The sequence below is a fragment of the Heptranchias perlo genome, chromosome 2, assembly GCF_035084215.1.
Source record: "Heptranchias perlo isolate sHepPer1 chromosome 2, sHepPer1.hap1, whole genome shotgun sequence".
Taxonomy (NCBI): Eukaryota; Metazoa; Chordata; class Chondrichthyes; order Hexanchiformes; family Hexanchidae; genus Heptranchias; species Heptranchias perlo.
In genome coordinates, this window is record NC_090326.1 from 139,517,223 (window position 1) to 139,535,651 (window position 18,429).

The 18,429-nt window shown below is 46.4% G+C and overlaps 1 protein-coding gene across 8 annotated transcripts in view; it reads left to right on the forward strand.

Annotated features, from left to right (window-relative positions):
- Positions 1-18,429, forward strand: part of LOC137344593 (cAMP-responsive element modulator-like) — a 140,343-nt gene that overhangs the window by 92,567 nt on the left and 29,347 nt on the right. The window contains exon 1 of one of the 8 annotated variants that reach the window (XM_068007726.1): positions 282-364. The exons of the other annotated variants lie outside the window; for them this stretch is intronic. Coding sequence (XP_067863827.1) covers positions 334-364 — 31 coding nt within the window. The 5' untranslated portion in view covers positions 282-333. Of the gene's footprint in view, positions 1-281; positions 365-18,429 lie in introns of those variants that run through there. 8 annotated transcript variants of the gene reach the window in all.

Genomic DNA, 18,429 nt, shown 5'->3' on the forward strand with positions numbered 1-18,429 from the left:
TGCAGTTATGACTGTGAGTGAAAGTCATTTTAATGTTTATTCTCTTCAAACTAAATTGTTCAGTGTAGCAGGCACTTCAAAAAAAGATAAACCAAGTAAATTAACAAAACGTTACAATAAAAGTTATTATATCCTACATTTACAATGGCAACTTATTATTTTTGACCTTTGCAGCATGGAAAAGATCTGGTTAGGAACCTGTTGTTGACTTGGGAAGGGCAATGATGTCACTCTGATGTCATTGTTTCTTATTGTAATCCCATAAATGCATGTTGACTAAGAACCTTTCATGTAGAATAGACAGAGAGAGATAAGAAGCAGTCGGGGTTAGGCATGGCTGTGACACAAGATGAAACAGAAACAGGTAAAGTAACAGCAAGATTCTAAACATTTTTTTAATGTAAAAGGAGGAACCTGTAATGTTCGAATACTTCAGTAATTAGATAAACTGTCGCATATTCAGTTTTCAGTTCTGGCACAGCATATCTACATTTTGAGATCTTTAAAATATTAGCACAGTTGAAATAGTTCCACGTTCAGTCTGCTGGAAAGTTATGATTTTTGTTGTGAAGAAGGATAGCATTAAAAAGTAAACATAATGAATGTAAATGCTTGTTTCTATTTTATAGCGTTATTGATTATTTCTCTATTGCAAAAAGCCTTTTGGATAGGTACAAATATATATTAAGGTAACTTGCCTGGTCTGGTATCAAAATTCATCTGCTGTTCTCTGAAAGAACATTCTTAGCTTTAAAGTTCATGCAGTACTGTATCATGCATTTCGATATAAAGGGTTTTTTGCCATACCAGTTGAAGATTTCCACCGTTAAACAAATGGTGCATTCTAGAAGAGGAGGTTACCTTTTTAAACCAGTTGTGTATGTTTGGCATAAATCAATTCAAGGAAGTAAGATTTGTCTGTCTTGTGAGGTGGTTGAGTGTCAGCTGTTACAGTAAATCTCTTAAGCAGTTGCTTTAATAAAGCTATTGCTTATGTACTTTCCCTCCTTTCTGTGTATTTTAGATGGTAGATTCCACAGCCTATTGAGTTCAGCTTGCTGACGTCATTAGATTTCCTGGAATTTGGTGTCAGCAGGGAAATGTAAATGTTAAGTAGAAAAGGAGAAGCTTATTGACGTCAGAATGCAATCAAAAAACTTTCATTTATGTTTTGCTATGGAATTAGTGCCAAATTATGTTTGTTGTGATAAATTTTATACAGATAATTCACAGAACTTGTGACCGTAACCCCACTTTTGTAGTGAGTAGAATCATAAAAATCGTAGTATAGAAAAGAGGTCATTTGGCCCATAGTGCCTGTTTTAGTGCTGCTTAACTGGAAATTCAATTTCCCTGCTGTTCTCCATATACTTTTATATTTTATCAAATGTTTTCCTAATTCTATTTTAAATGGTGCTATTGTCTCTTCCTTAATAGTCACTTGTGATAAGGCAGTCAATGTTCTAATAACTGTGTGAAAAAAAACCTTCTTGATTCTTCTTGTGATGATCCTCAGTTTATGTCCCTCATCACTGATCTGTCAACCAATGGAAACCATCTTTCACCAGTTACCCTTTCAAGCCTTTTATAATTTTTAGTTCATTTGTTCTTGGAATGTGGGCTACACTGACAGGACCACATTTATTGCCCGCCTTTAGTTGTCCCTCAGAAGGTAGTGGTGGGGCTTCTCCTTGAAAACTGCTTCAGACTTTGTGTTGATGGTGCTCCCATAATAGAGCTAGGTAGGGAATTTAAGCGAAGGCGAAGGAATGGCAATGTGTGCAGTTCAGGATGGTGTGTGACTTGGTGGTAAGTTTGGAGGTGATTGTGTTCCTATGCCAATGGTGCTCTTGTCCTTCTTGGTGGTATAGCTTGGATAATTCCTTTTTTTTTAAGCACAAAAAAAGACGTTGAATTATTGGGAGTAAACGGTAAGGGCAGAAATTATAAGTCTTTGCTGCCAGCATGGAGTCTCCTTAGACACAAACGCAGGGTGGGAATCATAGAATGGTTGCAGCACAGAAGGAGGCCATTCGGCCCATCGGGCCCATGCTGGCTCTTTCTAAGTGTAATCCAGTTCTATTCCCATGCTCTTTCCCCATAGCCCTGCAAATTTTTTCCCTTCAAGTATTTATCCAATTCCTTTTTGAAAGCCACAATTGAATCTGCTTCCACCACCCTTTCAGGCAGCGCATTCCAGATCATAACCACTCGCTGCTTAAAAAAGTTTTTCTTCATGTCGTCTTTGCTTCTTTTGCCCATCGCCCTCAATCTGTGTCCTCTGGTTCTCGACCCTTCTGCCAATGGGAACAGTTTCTCTTCATTTACTTTATCTAAACCCTTCATGATTTTGAACACTTCTATCAAATCTCCTCTCAACTTTCTCTGCTCTAAGGAGAACAACCCCAGCTTCTCCAGTCTATCCACGTTACTGAAGTCCCTCATTCCTGGAATCATTCCAGTAAATCTTTTCTGCACCCTCTCTAAAGCCTTGACATCCTTCCTAAAGTGCGGTACCTAGAATTGGACATAATATTCCAGTTGTGGCTGAACCAGTGTTTTATAAAGGTTTGACATAACTTCCTTCCCTCTATTTATAAAGCCCAGGATCCGGTATGCTTGTTTAACCGCTTTCTCACCCTGTCCTGCCACCCTCAAAGATTTATGCACATATATCCCCAGGCCTCTCTGCTCCTGCACCCCTTTCAGAATTGTACCATTTAGTTTATATTGCCTCTCCTTGTTCTTCCTGCCAAAATGTATCACTTCGCACTTCTCTGCGTTAAATTTCATCTGCCATATTTCCGGCCATTCCACCAACCTGTCTATGTCCTCTTGAAGTCCATTACTATCCTCCTTACTGTTTACTACTCTGCCAAGTTTTGTGTCATCTGCAAATTTTGAAATTGTGCCCTGTACATCCAAGTCCAAGTCATTGATATATATCTTAAAAAGCAGTGGTCCTAGAATCGACCCGTGGGGAACACCACTGTATACCTTCCTCCAGTCCAAAAAACAACTGTTCACCACTACTCTCTGTTTCCTGTCATGTAGCCGATTTCGTATCCATGCTGCCACTTAATTCCATGGGCTAAAAAGTTGCAAGGGGAACAGATAGGGTAGATAGAGAGAAACTATTTCCATTGGTTGGGGAGTCAAGCATTAGGGAACATAGCCTAAAAATTAGAGCCAGAGCTTTCAGGAGTCAAATTAGGAAGTGAGTGACAGCTGTTGACATCAAGGCAGCACTTGACCGAGTGTGGCATCAAGGAACCCTAGTAAAATTGAAGTTAATGGGAATCAGGGGGAAAGCTTTCCAGTGGCTGGAGTCATACCTAGCATAATGGAAGATGGTAGTGGTTGTTGGAGGCCAATCATCTCAGCCCCAGGACATTGCTGCAGGAGTTCCTCAGGGCAGTGTCCTTCGCCCAACCTTGACAAATGTAGGTCCCTTACAGTCAGAAATGGGGGAAATTATAATGGGGAACAAAGAAATGGCAGAACAATTAAACACATACTTTGGTTCTGCCTTCACAAAGGAGGACACAAATAACCTGCCAGAAATGTTAGGGAACCAAGGATCTAGTGAGAGGGAGGAACTGAAGGAAACCAGTATTAGTTTTTTTAAAATAATGCTAGGGAAATTAATGGGGCTAAAGGCTGACAAATCCCCAGGGCCTGATAATCTACATCCCAGAGTACTAAAGGAAGTGGCCCTGGAAATAGTGGATGCATTCATGATCATCTTCCAAAATTCTACGGACTCTGGAACAGTTCCTGCAGATTGGAGGGTGGCAAATGTAACCCCACTATTTAAAAAAGGAGGGAGAGAAAAAACAGGGAATTACAGACCAGTTAGCCTAACAGCAGTAGTGGGGAAAATGCTAGAGTCTATGAAAAAAGATGTGATAACAGAACACTTGGAGGGCATTAACGGGATTGGACAAAGTCAGCATGGGTTTATGAAAGGAAAATAATGCTCAACAAATCTACTGGAGTTTTTTGATGATGTAACCAGTAGAATAGATAGGGGAGAACCAGTGGATGTGGTGAGTTTGGATTTTCAGAAGGCTTTTGATAAGGTGCCACACGAGGTTAGTGTGCAAAATTAAAGCACATGGGATTGGGGGGAATATACTGGCATGGTTTGAGAATTGGTTGACAGACAGGAAGCAGAGAGTAGGAATAAACGGGTCTTTTTCCGGGTGGCAGGCAGTGACTAGTGGGGTACCGCAGGGATCAGTGCTTAGGCCCCAGCTATTCACAATATATATCAATGATTTGGATGAGGGAACTAAATGTAACATTTCCAGGTTTGCAGACGACACAAAGCTGGGGTGGAATGTGAGCTGTGAGGAGGATGCAAAGAGGCTCCAATGTGATTTAGACAAGTTGGGTGAGTGGGCAAGAACATGGCAGATGCAGTATAATGTGGATAAATGTGAGGTTATCCACTTTGGTTGTAAAAACATAAAGGCAGATTATTATCTGAATGGTGATAGATTGGGAAAAGGGGAGGTACAACGAGACCTGGGTGTCCTTGTACACCAGTCGCTGAAAGTGAGCATTCAGGTGCAGCAAGCAGTTAGGAAGGCGAATGGTATGTTGGCCTTCATTGCAAGAGGATTTGAGTACAGGAGTTGGGATGTCTTACTGCAGTCATACAGGACCTTGGTGAGACCTCATTTGGAGTATTGTGTGCAGTTTTGGTCTCCTTATCTGAGGAAGGATGTCCTTGCTATGGAGGGAGTGCAATGAAGGTTTACCAGACTGATTCCTGGGGTGGCAGGGCTGACGTCTGAGGAGAGATTGGGTCGACTACGCATATATTCACTCGAGTTTAGAAGAATGAGAGGTGATCTCATCGAAACATATAAAATTCTACCAGGACTAGACAGACTAGATGCAGGGAGGATGTTCCCGATGGCTGGGGAGTCCAGAACCAGGGGTCACAGTCTCAGGTTACGAGGTATGCCATTTAGAACAGAGATGAGGAGATATTTCTTCACTGAGGGTGGTGAACCTGTGGAATTTTCTACCACAGAAGGCAGTGGAGGCCAAGTCATCAAGAAGGAGATAGATATATTTCTTAATGCTAAAGGGATCAAGCGATATGGGGAAAAAGCAGGAAAGGGTACTGAGTTAGACGATCAGCCATGATCTTTTTGAATGGCGGAGCAGGGCTGAATGGCCTACTCTTGCTCCTATTTTCTATGTTTCTAACCATCTTCAGCTGCTTCATCAATCACCTTCCCTCCATCATGAGGTCAGAAGTGGGGATGCTCAGTGATGATTGCACAGTGTTCAGTTCCATTCGCAACTCCTTTGATAATGAAGCTGTCTGTGCCCGCATGCAGCAAGACCTGGACAACATCCGGGCTTGGGCTGATAAGTGGCAAGTAACATTCGCGCCAGGCAATGACCATCTCCAACAAGAGAGTGTCTAACCATCTCCCTTTGACGTTCAATGGCATTACCTTTGCCAAATCCCCCACCATCAACATCCAGGGGGTCACCATTGACCAGAAACTTAACTGGACCAGCCACATAAATACTGTGGCTACAAGAGCAGGTTAGAGGCTGGGTATTCTGTGTCGAGTGACTCACCTCCTGACTCCCCGAAGCCTTTCCAACATCTACAAGGCACAAGTCAGGAGTGTGATGAAATACTCTCCACTTGCCTGGATAAGTGCAGCTCCAACAACACTCAAGAAGCTCGACACATTCCAGGACAAAGCAGCCTGTTTGGCGCTCCATCCACCACCTTAAACATTCACTCCCTCCACCACTGGCGTACCGTGGCTGCAGTGTATACCATCTACCAGATGCACTGCAGCAACTTTCCAGGGCTTCTTCGACTGCACCTTCCAAACCCGTGACCTCTACCACCTAGAAGGACAAGGGCAGCAGGCGCATGGGAACACCACCACCTGCATGTTCTCCTCCAAGTCACACACCACCCTGACTTGGAAATATATCGCCATTCCTTCATCATCGCTGGGTCAAAATCCTGGAACTCCCTACCTACCAGCACTGTGGGAGTACCTTCACCACACGGACTGCAGCGGTTGAAGAAGGCGGCTCACCACCATCTTCTCGAGGGCAACTAGGGATGGGCAATAAATGCTAGCCTTGCCAGTGACGCACACATCCCATGAATGAATGAAGGAATAAAAATAAAGCACTTATACAAGCATAGAATTATAGAAAGGTTACAGCACAGAAGGAGGCCATTTGGCCCTTCGAGGCTGTGCTGGCTCTATGCAAGAGCAATCCAGGTAGCCCCACTCCCCCGCCCTTTCCCCATGGACCTTCAAAGTTTTTCCTTTCAAATACTTATCCAGTTCCCTTTTGAAGGCCCTGATTGAATCAGCTTCCATCACCCACCTCGGGCAGTGCATTCCAGTTCCTAACCATTCGCTGCGTAAAAAAGTTTTTCCTCACGTCGCCTTTAGTTCATTTGCCAATCAGCTTAAATCTATGTCCTCTGGGTCTTGACCCTTCCGCCAATGGTAACCGTTTCTCTTTATCTACTCTGTCTAGACCCTTCATGATTTTGAATACCTCTATCAAATCTCCTTGTAACTGTCCATGTTTCAAGGAGAACAACCCCAGCTTCTCCTGTCTATCCATGTAACTAAAGCCCCTCATCCCTGGAATCATTCTAGTAAATCTCTTCTGGACCCTCTCTAAGGCCTTCATATCTTTCCTAAAGTGCCATGCGCAGAACTGGACACAATACTCCAGTTGTGGTGAAACTAGTGTTTCATAAAGCTTCATCACGACTTCCATACTTTTGTACTCTATGCCTCTATTTAGAAAGCCCAGGATCCTGTATGCTTTTTTAACCACTTTCTCAACATGCCCTGCCACCTTCAACGATTTGTGCACATATACCCTTTCTGTTCCTATACTCCTTTTAGAGTTCTGCCCTCTCGTTTATATTGCCTCTCCTCGTTCTTCCTACCGAGATGTATCACTTTGCATTTTTCTGCGTTAAATTTCATCTGCCACGTGTCCGCCCATGCCACACCAGCCTGTCTATATCCTCTTGCGGTCTATCACTATCCTCCTCACTGTTTACTACCCTTCCAAGTTTTGTGTCATCTGCAAATTTTGAAATTGTGCCCTGTACACCCAAGTCCAAGTCATTAATATATATCAAGAAAAGTAGTGGTCCCAGCACTGACTCCTGGGGAACACCACTGTACACCTGTCTCGTCCGAAAAACAACCATTCACCAACGGGATCTTGATAAATTGGGCCAGTGGGCCGATGAATGGCAGATGGAGTTTAATTTAGATAAATGTGAGGTGATGCATTTTGGTAGATCGAATCGGGCCAGGACCTACTCTGTTAATGGTAGGGCGTTGGGGAGAGTTATAGAACAAAGAGATCTAGGAGTACAGGTTCATAGCTCCTTGAAAGTGGAGTCACAGGTGGATAGGGTGGTGAAGAAGGCATCCGGCATGCTTGGTTTCATTGATCAGAACATTGAATGCAGGAGTTGGGATGTCTTGTTGAAGTTGTACAGGGCATTGGTGAGGCCACACTTGGAATACTGTGTACAGTTCTGGTCACCCTATTATAGAAAGGATATTATTAAACTAGAAAGAGTGCAGAAAAGATTTACTAGGATGCTACCGGGACTTGATGGTTTGACTTATAGGGAGAGGTTAGACAGACTGGGACTTTTTTCCCTGGAGAGTAGGAGGTTAAGGGGTGATCTTATAGAAGTCTATAAAATAATGAGGGGCATAGATCAGGTAGATAGTCAAAATCTTTTCCCAAAGGTAGGGGAGTCTATAACGAGGGGGCATAGATTTAAGGTGAGAGGGGAGAGATACAAAAGGGTCCAGAGGGGCAATTTTTTCACTCAAAGGGTGGTGAGTGTCTGGAACGAGCTGCCAGAGGCAGTAGTAGAGGCGGGTACAATTTTGTCTTTTAAAAAGCATTTGGACAGTTACATGGGTAAGATGGGTATAGAGGGATATGGGCCAAGTGCATGCAATTGGGACTAGCTTAGTGGTATAAACTGGGCGACATGGACATGTTTGGCCGAAGGGCCTGTTTCCATGTTGTAACTTCTATGATTCTATGAATACTCTGTTTCCTGTCCCTTAGCCGATTCTGTATCCTTGTTGCTACTGCCCCCTTTATTCCATTGGCTGCAATCTTGATGATAAACCTACCGTGCGGCACTTTATCAAACGCCTTTTGAAAGTCCATATAAACCACATCAACTGCATTGCCCTCATCGACCCTCTGTGTTATCTCATCAAAAAACTCTATCCGGTTAGTCGAACACAATTTGCCTTCAACAAATCCATGCTGGCTTTTCCTAATCAATCCACACCCCTCCAAGTGACTGTTAATTCTGTCCCGGATTATCGTTTCCCCACCACTGAGGTAATAGGGTACGGTAGCGTAGTGGTTATGTTACTGGGCTAGTAATCCAGAGACCTGGACTAAAATCCAGAGTCACGAGTTCAAATCCCGCCGCGGCGGCTGGCGAATTTAAATTCAATTAATTAAATAAAAATCTGGAATTAAAATACTAGTATCAGTAATGATAGCCATGAAACTACCGGATTGTCGTAAAAACCCATCTGGTTCACTAATGTCCTTTAGGGAAGGAAACCTGCCATCCTTACCCGGTCTGGCCTATATGTGACTCCAGACCCACAACAATGTGGTTGATTCTTAATTGCCCTCTTAGGGATGGGCAATAAATGCCGGCCTTGCCAGCGACGCCCACATCCCGTGAACGAATAAAAAAAAACTGACTGGCCTATAGTTGCTGGGTTTATCCTTACACCCTTTTTGAATAAGGGTGTAACATTTGCAATTCTCCAGTCCTCTGGCACCACCCCAGTATCTACGGATGTTTGGAAGATTTTGGCCAGTACCTCCGCAATTTCCACCCTTACTTCCCTCAGCAACCTTGGATGCATCCCATCCAAATCAGGTGACTTATCTACTTTAAGTACAGCTTGTCTTTCAAGTACCTCTTCATCATCAGCATCTCAACTATATCTTCCTTTCTTGAGACTCTGGCAGCATCTTCTTCCTTGGTAAAGACAGATGCAAAGTACTCATTCAATACCTCGGACATCCCCTCTACCTCCATGAGTCGATCTTCTTTCTGTTCCCCAATCGGCCCCACCCCTTCTCTTCGTACCCGTTTACTGTTGACATGCCTGTAGAAGACTTTTGGATTCCCTTTTATGTTGGCCGCCAGTCTATTCTCATACTCTCTCTTTGCCCCTCTTATTTTCTTTTTGACTTCCCCTCTGAACTTTCTATATTCTGTCTGGTTCGCACTTGTGTTATCAACCTGACATCTGTCATAAGCCCCTTTTTTCCGTTTCATCTTACAGACTGGGCCCGATTTTAGCACCCGGTCTCGGGTGCGTTCTCGGCGGGGGGGCCTCTAAAATCCCGAAATCGAGGAGCGGGACTGGATCGCGCCTTGATCCCGCCCACTTCCGGGTTCCGCGCTGACGTGCAGGGGTGCGTGCGCAGCCCCCGCTGGTGGGAATCCCGCAGGCAATTAAAGCCAGCGGGGTTCCACTTGAGTGTATTTATCTAGGTATTTCAGGTCATTAAATGACCTGATTGAGCTGTTTTTTTAACAAGTGTGGGATTTTACGGAGAAATGAGAGTGTTTCCCATACTGGGGGAAACACTCACACTCCCAACGGACATGTTGCAGCCAGCAGCCCGTGGCAGCTGCCAAGGTGCATTCCACAGGTGGGGGGGGAGAGCCTTCACCAACGCAGGAGGACACTCCGTAACATTGGACAACGCCTGCCCTCCACCACACCCCTCCAAGCAAGAAGATTCACCGGCGTGGAAGTGCAACCCCTGTGCGTGCACAACCCCGCAGACCTACACCTGCCAGATGGGTGCTGCGTTGACATCCTTGGAGGACGAACAGCATGACCAGCCTCGCAGTCCACGCCGTCCGCCTCAGAGACGTGCATCCCCACAACACGGTGCTGTGGCACATCCACCTGCACAGCAGGATGGAGGGCATCCGCAGAGAGAGATGCGTCGCAGGAGGCACTACCCTCCGCACAGGGTCTACAGACCGAGGCTCAGCTTCATGGACCTCTCTGAGCAGAAGTGCATACGTAGGCTCAGAGTCACTCGCCAGGTAGTCGCCGACATCTGCAGCCTCCTTAATGACGAGCTGTTCCCGGATGGACCAAGCAGCATCTTCTTACCCGTTGCCGTCAAAGTCACCACTGCCCTCAACTTCTTCGCCTCCGGGTCCTTCCAGGGTGCCACGGGGGACATCACCGGGGTCTCTCAGTCGTCTGCACACAAGTGCATAAGACAGGTCACCGATGGTTTGTTCCGCAGAGCCTCGACCTACATCAACTTCGCCATGGATGAGCGCAGCCAGACGGAGAGGGCGGTTGGATTCCATGCTGTGGCTGGCTTCCCACAGGTGCAGGGTGCAATCGATTGCACCCACATAGCAATACGGGCACCTCCACATGAGCCAGGGCTGTTCATCAACAGGAAAGGGTATCACTCCATGAATGCCCAGCTCATTTGTGACCACCGCCAGAGATTCCTGCACGTGTGCGCCAGATACCCTGGCAGCTGCCACGATGCCTTCGCCCTCAGGGAATCCACCGTCCCGCCCCTCTTCCACGCACCCAACACCGGCAACGGCTGGCTCCTCGGCGACAAGGGATATCCCCTGCACACGTGGCTTATGACACCTCTGAGGAACCCCATTACCGAGCCGCAGCTTCGATATAATGACAGCCACATTGCTACCAGGTCTACAATTGAGCAGGCTATGATGCACTTCAGGTGCCTTGATCGTTCCGGGGGAGCGCTCCAATACACGTCACTCCGAGTGGGACGAATTATAGTTGTCTGCTGTGCCCTGCATAACATGGCACTACAGAGAGGGGTGCCGCTGGAGGAGGCCCCATGCACATCCGCCACCCACATTGAGGACGACAATGAGGAGGAGGAGGAGGAAGAGGAGGAGGAGTACGAGGGAGAGGAGGAGGAACGACCCATGGGCCGAACACCGGCTCACCTGCGTGCTCGTCAGGCCAGGGAGGCACTCATATGCCAACGGTTCTCCTAACATCACACTGTGTGAGGCGTTCACATGTCATAACGTGCACAGACGAGGGTCCATACAGGCTCCCTCCACAGAAGAGTGGTGCCTGTACACCTGCACCCACTGTATTATGCCCAATGGGTGGGGCGGGGTGGTCGTCGTCATAATGAGGCGCACGGAAGGGACATATTGCACAAGCCGCAGAATTATGGACAAGAGGTGGCTGCATTGGTGAGAAAAAGGTGAGTTTATTTTCTGTTGACTTTCAAAGAGTGGAAATAAAAAAAAAACAAATAGACAGACACCCTGGTGCAATCCCTGTGTGCTCACGGAACTTTAGGCTTTCGTTTCCGGGTACCCCTACGTGGTGCTACCCCTGTGGCTCCAGCAGAGGTGGTGGCAGGTTGCTCCTGTTCGTGCCCTGACCTGGTAGATGCTTTGGGCCGACACCCCCTGGGTTTCGGTGCCCGTGAGGGCACCACCACAGACTGCTCCTCCTGCACCTGTGCAGGGGCAGACTCGGCCACCTGGAGAGGATGGATTATTGCGGGCACTGGTTGAGAGGGGGGCAACGGGTGAGACGTGGGGGCGCTTGAGTAGCGTCCACACTTCCATTTCCCCGTTCACCATCTTCCCTCTCATGGCCAAGGCCCACATCACCCCTTCCACCCTGCTGGACGGCAGTTTGGATGACGTGGGTGAGACCTTGCAAGGCCACCTCCAATGTATCTGTCAACCTGTTGATGGCGGCAGAATGTTGCTCACCCTGAATCCGAACAGCCGTTGTGAGGGCCTGGATGGACTCATTGGTGAGCTGTGCGTGACGCTCGAGGGAGGCTAGCCTGTCCTCCACCGCAGACGTTCCCACACCTACCCGCGACACTATCTCAGAGATGCCTTCACGTCCCTGCGACACTATCTCGGCGATACCCTCCTGCACCTGTGCCACCATTCCCCTCATGCAGGAGTTGGACTCCTTCATCCTCCGTGCGATTGTGGAGAGTGCGCGTGGCACCTCTCCCAGTACCTCAGCAATGTGCTGGTGCCCCTCGACGACTCTCCTTTTGACTGGTGGCCCCCTGGGTTCAGCATCTGGGTCCGGCTGAGCAGAGCCTGGAGAAGAGTGCTCCCACCGACGCGGACCCTCCGCAGCTGACCCTGCCACCAGGGTCTGCTCATGCTCACGTGTGCGCGGTGACTCACCATGTGCAATCCCAACTAACTGAGTGGGGGGACCCACCGAGGTGTGTATATCTGCACTGGTGGATGCAAGGTTCATGTGTGACGATGCACCCTCACAGACAGGCATGTCCTCTGAGGAATCGCCCTCAACCGAAACGTCGACCGCAGACGGCCCTGCAAGAGAACGAAGGGCAATATCAGGCATGTGACCAAATGTGGCGGTGCGGCATATGCCATGTGATGCTAAGATCATTCGCGCTCATGAGTGATGAGTGCCAGCTTTCCCTTACCGGCCGTTTCGCCAGAACCAGCCTCGCCATCCGCCACCGACAGGCAATGCAGCGTGTGGCTGATCTCCAGTGCCTCGACCTCGGCGTCTGTCAGAGCCACCTCGTGTGGCGGGCCCCCTCCGGTGCGTGCCCTATCGCGTGCGTTCCTGCACCTCTTCTCCTGTGAGGGCAAAACACAAAAACGTTATTGAGTGATGATTACAATGTGAGACGCTTCAAGCATTGGTGTGAGTGGGTTGAGCGTGTGGCAGATGGATGGGAGGATGCGTGTGCCACATGGCCATCCCATTGTATGGGCATTGGGGTGTGTGGTAGTGGTCGAGTGGGGACAGGGACGGTGGGTACGTGCAGGCACTGTGAGGATGATAGTTGGGTGGCTGCGAGGATTGGTGCGGGAGCGCAGTGCTGTCAGTCGAGATGGGGTTGTGAGGTGTTTGAGGTGATGTGGAAGATGGAGTGACGCAGAGTGCGTTAGTGTACTCACTTTCCCGGACCTGGTGAGGTCATTGAATCTCTTGCGGCACTGAATCCAAGTGCGGGTGGTGTTGCCCCTGCTTGTGACCTCCGCGGCCACCTCCTCCCATGCCCTCTTGGCGCTGCCAGGGCACCTCCTTCCATCCGTGGGGAACAGCGTCTCCCTCCTCATGCGGACCCCGTCCAGCAGCACCTGGAGGGCGTGGTCCGTGAATCGGGGAGCAGCCTTACCCCTGCGCTCCTCCATCCTTCATGGACTGTAGGTTGTGGCTGGAGGGGCTTTGGTGGACTGCCCCTTTAAATAGAGCTCCACCATCGCTCAGACGTCAATGCGCATGCGCAGGCCGCCGGCATGCAGCTGAGAAGCGCGGAACCCGTAACTGCCGGCTAATTACATCAATCATCCCGCGATCGCGCGCGCAACGCACTCAATTCGGACGGCGCGTTTTTCTTGAGCCCGACTGACCACCCGCTGCCAACCCACACCCCTGGTAAAATCGGGCCCACTATCTCTTGTGTCATCCAGGGACCTCTGGCTTTAGTTGCCTTGTGGGAATGTGCCTCGACTGTACCCGAACCATCTCCTCCTTAAAGGCTGCCCACTGTTCATTGACAGTTTTGCCTGCCAATCTTTGATTCCAATTTACCCGGGCCATATCTGTTCTCAGCCCAGTGAAATTGACCCTCCTCCAATTGAGTATTTTTACTTTAGAGTGGTCCGTGTCCTTTTCCATAGCTATTCTAAACCTTATGATACTATGGTCGCTGCTCTCTAAATGCTCCCCCACTGACACTTGCTCCACTTGGCCCACCTCATTCCCTAGAACCAAGTCCAGCAATGTCTCCTTCCTCCTTGGGCCGGAAACATACTGGTAAGGTTGGTAGAAGTTTGGAACTCTCTTCTGCAAACGGCAGTTGATGGTAGCTCAATTGTTAATTTTAAATCTGAGATTGGTAGATTTTTGTTAACCAAAGATATTAAGGGATATGGGGCTAAAGCGGTATATGGAGTTAGGTCACAGATCAGCCATGATCTTGTTGAATGGCAGAACAGGCAGAATGGCACCTCAACAGGGCCGGACCAATATCCTTGCGGGGAGGTTTGCTAGTGCTGTTGGGGAGGGTTTAAACTAGCTTGGCAGGGGGATGGGAACCTGAGTGTAGATTCAGATGCGACAGAATCAGAACTGGAGATAGAAGGCAGAAAATTAGTGACTTAGGAAGGCAGAGGAAACAAAGGTTAGAAAACAAACAGCAAGGGAGTTTGGCATTGCTTAAAGGCATATACCTCAATGCAAGGAGTATAGAAAATTAGGCAGATGAGTTGAAGGCACAGAGAGAAAGGCAGTGCAAAGCTATTACAGAAACATGGCTTAAAGAGGGGCAGGAATGGCAGCTCAACGTTCCTGGTTACACGGTTTTCAGACGAGATAGAGAAGGGGATAAAAAAGGAGATTGGCAATTTTGGTTTAAAAAAACAATTAGGAGCATAGGAACAGGAGTAGGCCATTCAGCCCCTCGTGCCTGCTCCGCCATTTGATAAGATCATGGCTGATCTGTGATCTAACTCCATATACCTGCCTTTGGCCCATATCCCTTAATACCTTTGGTTGCCAAAAAGCTATCTATCTCACATTTAAATTCAGCAATTGAGCTAGTATCAATTGCCGTTTGCGGAAGAGAGTTCCAAACTTCTACCACCCTTTGTGTGTAGAAATGTTTTCTAATCTCGCTCCTGAAAGGTCTGGCTCTAATTTTTAGACTGTGCCCCCTACTCCTAAAATCCCCAACCAGCAGAAATAGTTTCTCTCTATCCACCCTATCCGTTCCCCTTAATATCTTATAAACTTCAATCAGATCACCCCTTAACCTTCGAAACTCGAGAGAATACAACCCCAATTTGTGTAATCTCTCCTCGTAACTTAATCCTTGAAGTCCCGGGTATCATTCTAGTAAACCTACTCTGCACTCCTTCCAAGGCCAATATGTCCTTCCGAAGGTGCGGTGCCCAGAACTGCTCACAGTACTCCAGGTGCGGTCTAACCAGGGTTTTGACGAAGGAGGTAAGCTCCGAAAGCTTGTGATTTAAAATAAAACTGTTGGACTATAACCTGGTGTTGTGCAAGTCCTTACATTTGTATAGCTGCAGCATAACTTCTGGCCCCTTGTACTCTAGTCCTCTAGATATAAAGGCCTAGCCTTATTGATTATTTTCTGCACCTGTTCATGACACTTCAATGATCTATGTACCTGAACCCCTAAGTCCCTTTGGACATCCACTGTTTTTAACTTTTTACCATTTAGAAAGTACCCTGTTCTATCCTTTTTTGATCCAAAGTGGATGACGTCACATTTGTCTACATTGAATTCCATTTGCCACAGTTTTGCCCATTCACCTAATCTATCAATATCACTTTGTAATTTTATGTTTTTATCTACACTGCTTACAATGCCACCAATCTTTGTGTCATCGGCAAACTTAGATATGAGACTTTCTATGCCTTCATCTAAGTCGTTAATAAATATCGTGAATAATTGAGGCCCCAAGACAGATCTCTGCGGGATTCCACTAGTCACATCCTGCCAATGTGAGTACCTACCCATTATCCCTACTCTCTGTCGCCTTTCGTTCAGCCAACTTCCTAACCAAGTCCGTACTTTTCCCTCGATTCCATGGGCTTCTATCTTAGCTAACAGTCTCTTATGTGGGACCTTATCAAATGCCTTCTGGAAGTCCATATAAATAACATCCATTGACATTCCCCTGTCCACTACTTTAGTCATCTCTTCAAAAAATTCAATCAAGTTTGTCAGGCACGACCGACCTTTCACAAATCCATGCTGGCTCTCTCTGATTAACTGAAAATTCTCGAGGTGTTCAGTCACCCTATCCTTAATTATAGACTCCAGCATTCTCCCCACAACAGATGTTAGGCTAACTGGTCTATAATTCCCCGGTTTCCCTCTCTCTCCTTTCTTAAAAAGCGGAGTGACGTGCAATTTTCCAATCTAGAGGGACAGTTCCTGAATCTAGAGAACTTTGAAAGATTATAGTTAGGGCATCTGCAATGTGCTCACCTACTTCCTTTAAAACCCTGGGATGGAAACTATCTGGTCCTGGGGATTTGTCACTCTTTGGTGCTATTATTTTCTTCATTACTGTTGCTTTACTTATGCTAATTTTATCGAGTCCCTGTCCCCAATTCAATATAAGTTTTCTTGGGATTTCCGGCATGCTATCCTCTTTTTCTACTGTAAATACTGACGCAAAGTAATTGTTCAACATGTCCGCCATTACCCCATTGTCAATGACAATATCCCCACTTTCAGTTTTTAAGTGGCCAACACTGCTCCTGACCACCCTCTTTTTCCTAATATAACTGTAAAAGTTCTTCTTATTGGTTTTGATATCCCTTGTGAGTTTCTTTTCATACTCTCTTTTTGTAGCTCTTACTATCTGTTTTATGACTTTTTGTTGATCTTTGTATCTTTCCCATTCACCAGGATCTGTGCCATTTTTTGCCTTTTTGTACGCCCTTTCCTTATATCTTATACTGTCCCTTACCTCTTTAGTTGTTCATGGCTGTTTTTTTTGGCAAGTAGAGTTCTTGCCCCTCAGGGGTGTAAACCGATTCTGTATCACGTTAAATGTTTCTTTAAACATTTCCCACTGATCATCAGTGGTTTTACCCATTAACAGATTTGCCCAGTTTACTGTGCCCAGTCTCTGTCTCATCCCATTGAAGTCGGCCTTACCCAAGTCTAGAATCTTAGCAGCTGATTCACTTTTTTCCTTTTCAAACACTACATTGAACTCGATCATGTTATGACCACTATTGGATAGATGTTCACGCACAGTTAAGCCGTTAACTAAATCTGGTTCATTACTCATTACTAAATCTAGTATGGCTTGCCCCCTTGTTGTCTCTAGGACATACTGCTGTGGAAAACTATCCTGGACACGCTCAAGAAATTCACGACCTTTCTGACAGTTGCTAGTCTGCTTTTCCCAATCTATGTGAAGGTTAAAGTCCCCCATTAAGGCCACTATGCCTTTCTTACACCCTTGTCTAATCTCTGCATTTATACAATCTAGCACTTCAGAGCTGCTGCCAGGGCTCCTATGTACAACTCCCACTATAGTCTTAGATCCTTTCCTATTTCTCAATTCAACCCATAAGGTCTCTGTTAGGGAACCTTATGGGTCAGCTGTAAGGAGGGATGATATGTTAGAATGATCATCAAATGAGGCCATGGGAAGCAAAAAGGGGCAGTCACACTTACTGGGAGTGTACTATAGACCCACAAATAGTCAGAGGGAGATAGAAGAGCAAATATGCAGGCAAATTTCTGAGAATTGCAAGAACAGTAGGGAAATAATGGTAGGGGATTTCAACTGCCCTAATATTAACTGGGACACAAACAGTGTGAAGGGTATAGAGGGCGCAAAATCTTAAATTGCATTCAGGAGAACTTTTTTAGCCAGTACGTAGCAAGTTCTGGATTTAGTTTTAAGAAATGAGGCTGGGCAGGTGGAAGGAGTATCAGTGGGAGAACATTTGGTGGTAGTGATCATAATTCAGTTAGATTTAACATAGTCATGGAAAAGGACAAAGATAGAACAGGAGTTCAAGTTCTCAATTGGTGAAAGGCCAATTTTACTAAGCTAAGAAGTGATTTAGCAAAAGTGGACTGGAAACAGCTACTTGAAGGTAAATCACTGTCAGACCAGTGGGAAGCATTCAAGGAGTGCAGAGTAAACGTGTTCCCACAAAGAAAAAGGGTGAGGCTGCCAAATCTAGAGCCCCCTGGATGTCAAGGAGCATACAGGGTAAAATAAGGTAGAAAAGGAAAGCTTATGTCAGACACCGAGAACTCCATACGACAGAAAGCCAAGAGGAGTATAAAAAGTGCAGGGGTAAAATTAAAAAGGAAATTAGGAAAGCAAAGAGAGGGCATTAAAAAATATTGACAAGTAAAATCAAGGAAAACCAAAAGATGTTTTATATATTCATTAAGAGCAAGAGGATAACTAAGGAAAGATTAGGGCCTATTCGAGACGAGAAAGGTAACCTATGTGTGGAGGTGAAAGATCTTGGTATGGTTCTTAATGAATGCTTTGCGTCTGTCTTCACAAAAGAGAGGGATGATGCAGACGTTGTAGTTTAGGAGGAGGAGTGTGAAATAGTGAATGGGATAAACATAGTGTGAGAGGAAGTATTAAGGGGATTAGCATCTTTGAAAGAAGGGCCAGATGAAATGTATCCCAGGCTGTTAAAAGAAGCAAGGTAAGAAATAGTGAAGGCTCTGACCATCATTTTCCAATCCTCACTGGATACAGGCATGGTGCTGGAGGATTGGAGGTCTGCTAACGTTGTACCATTGTTTAAA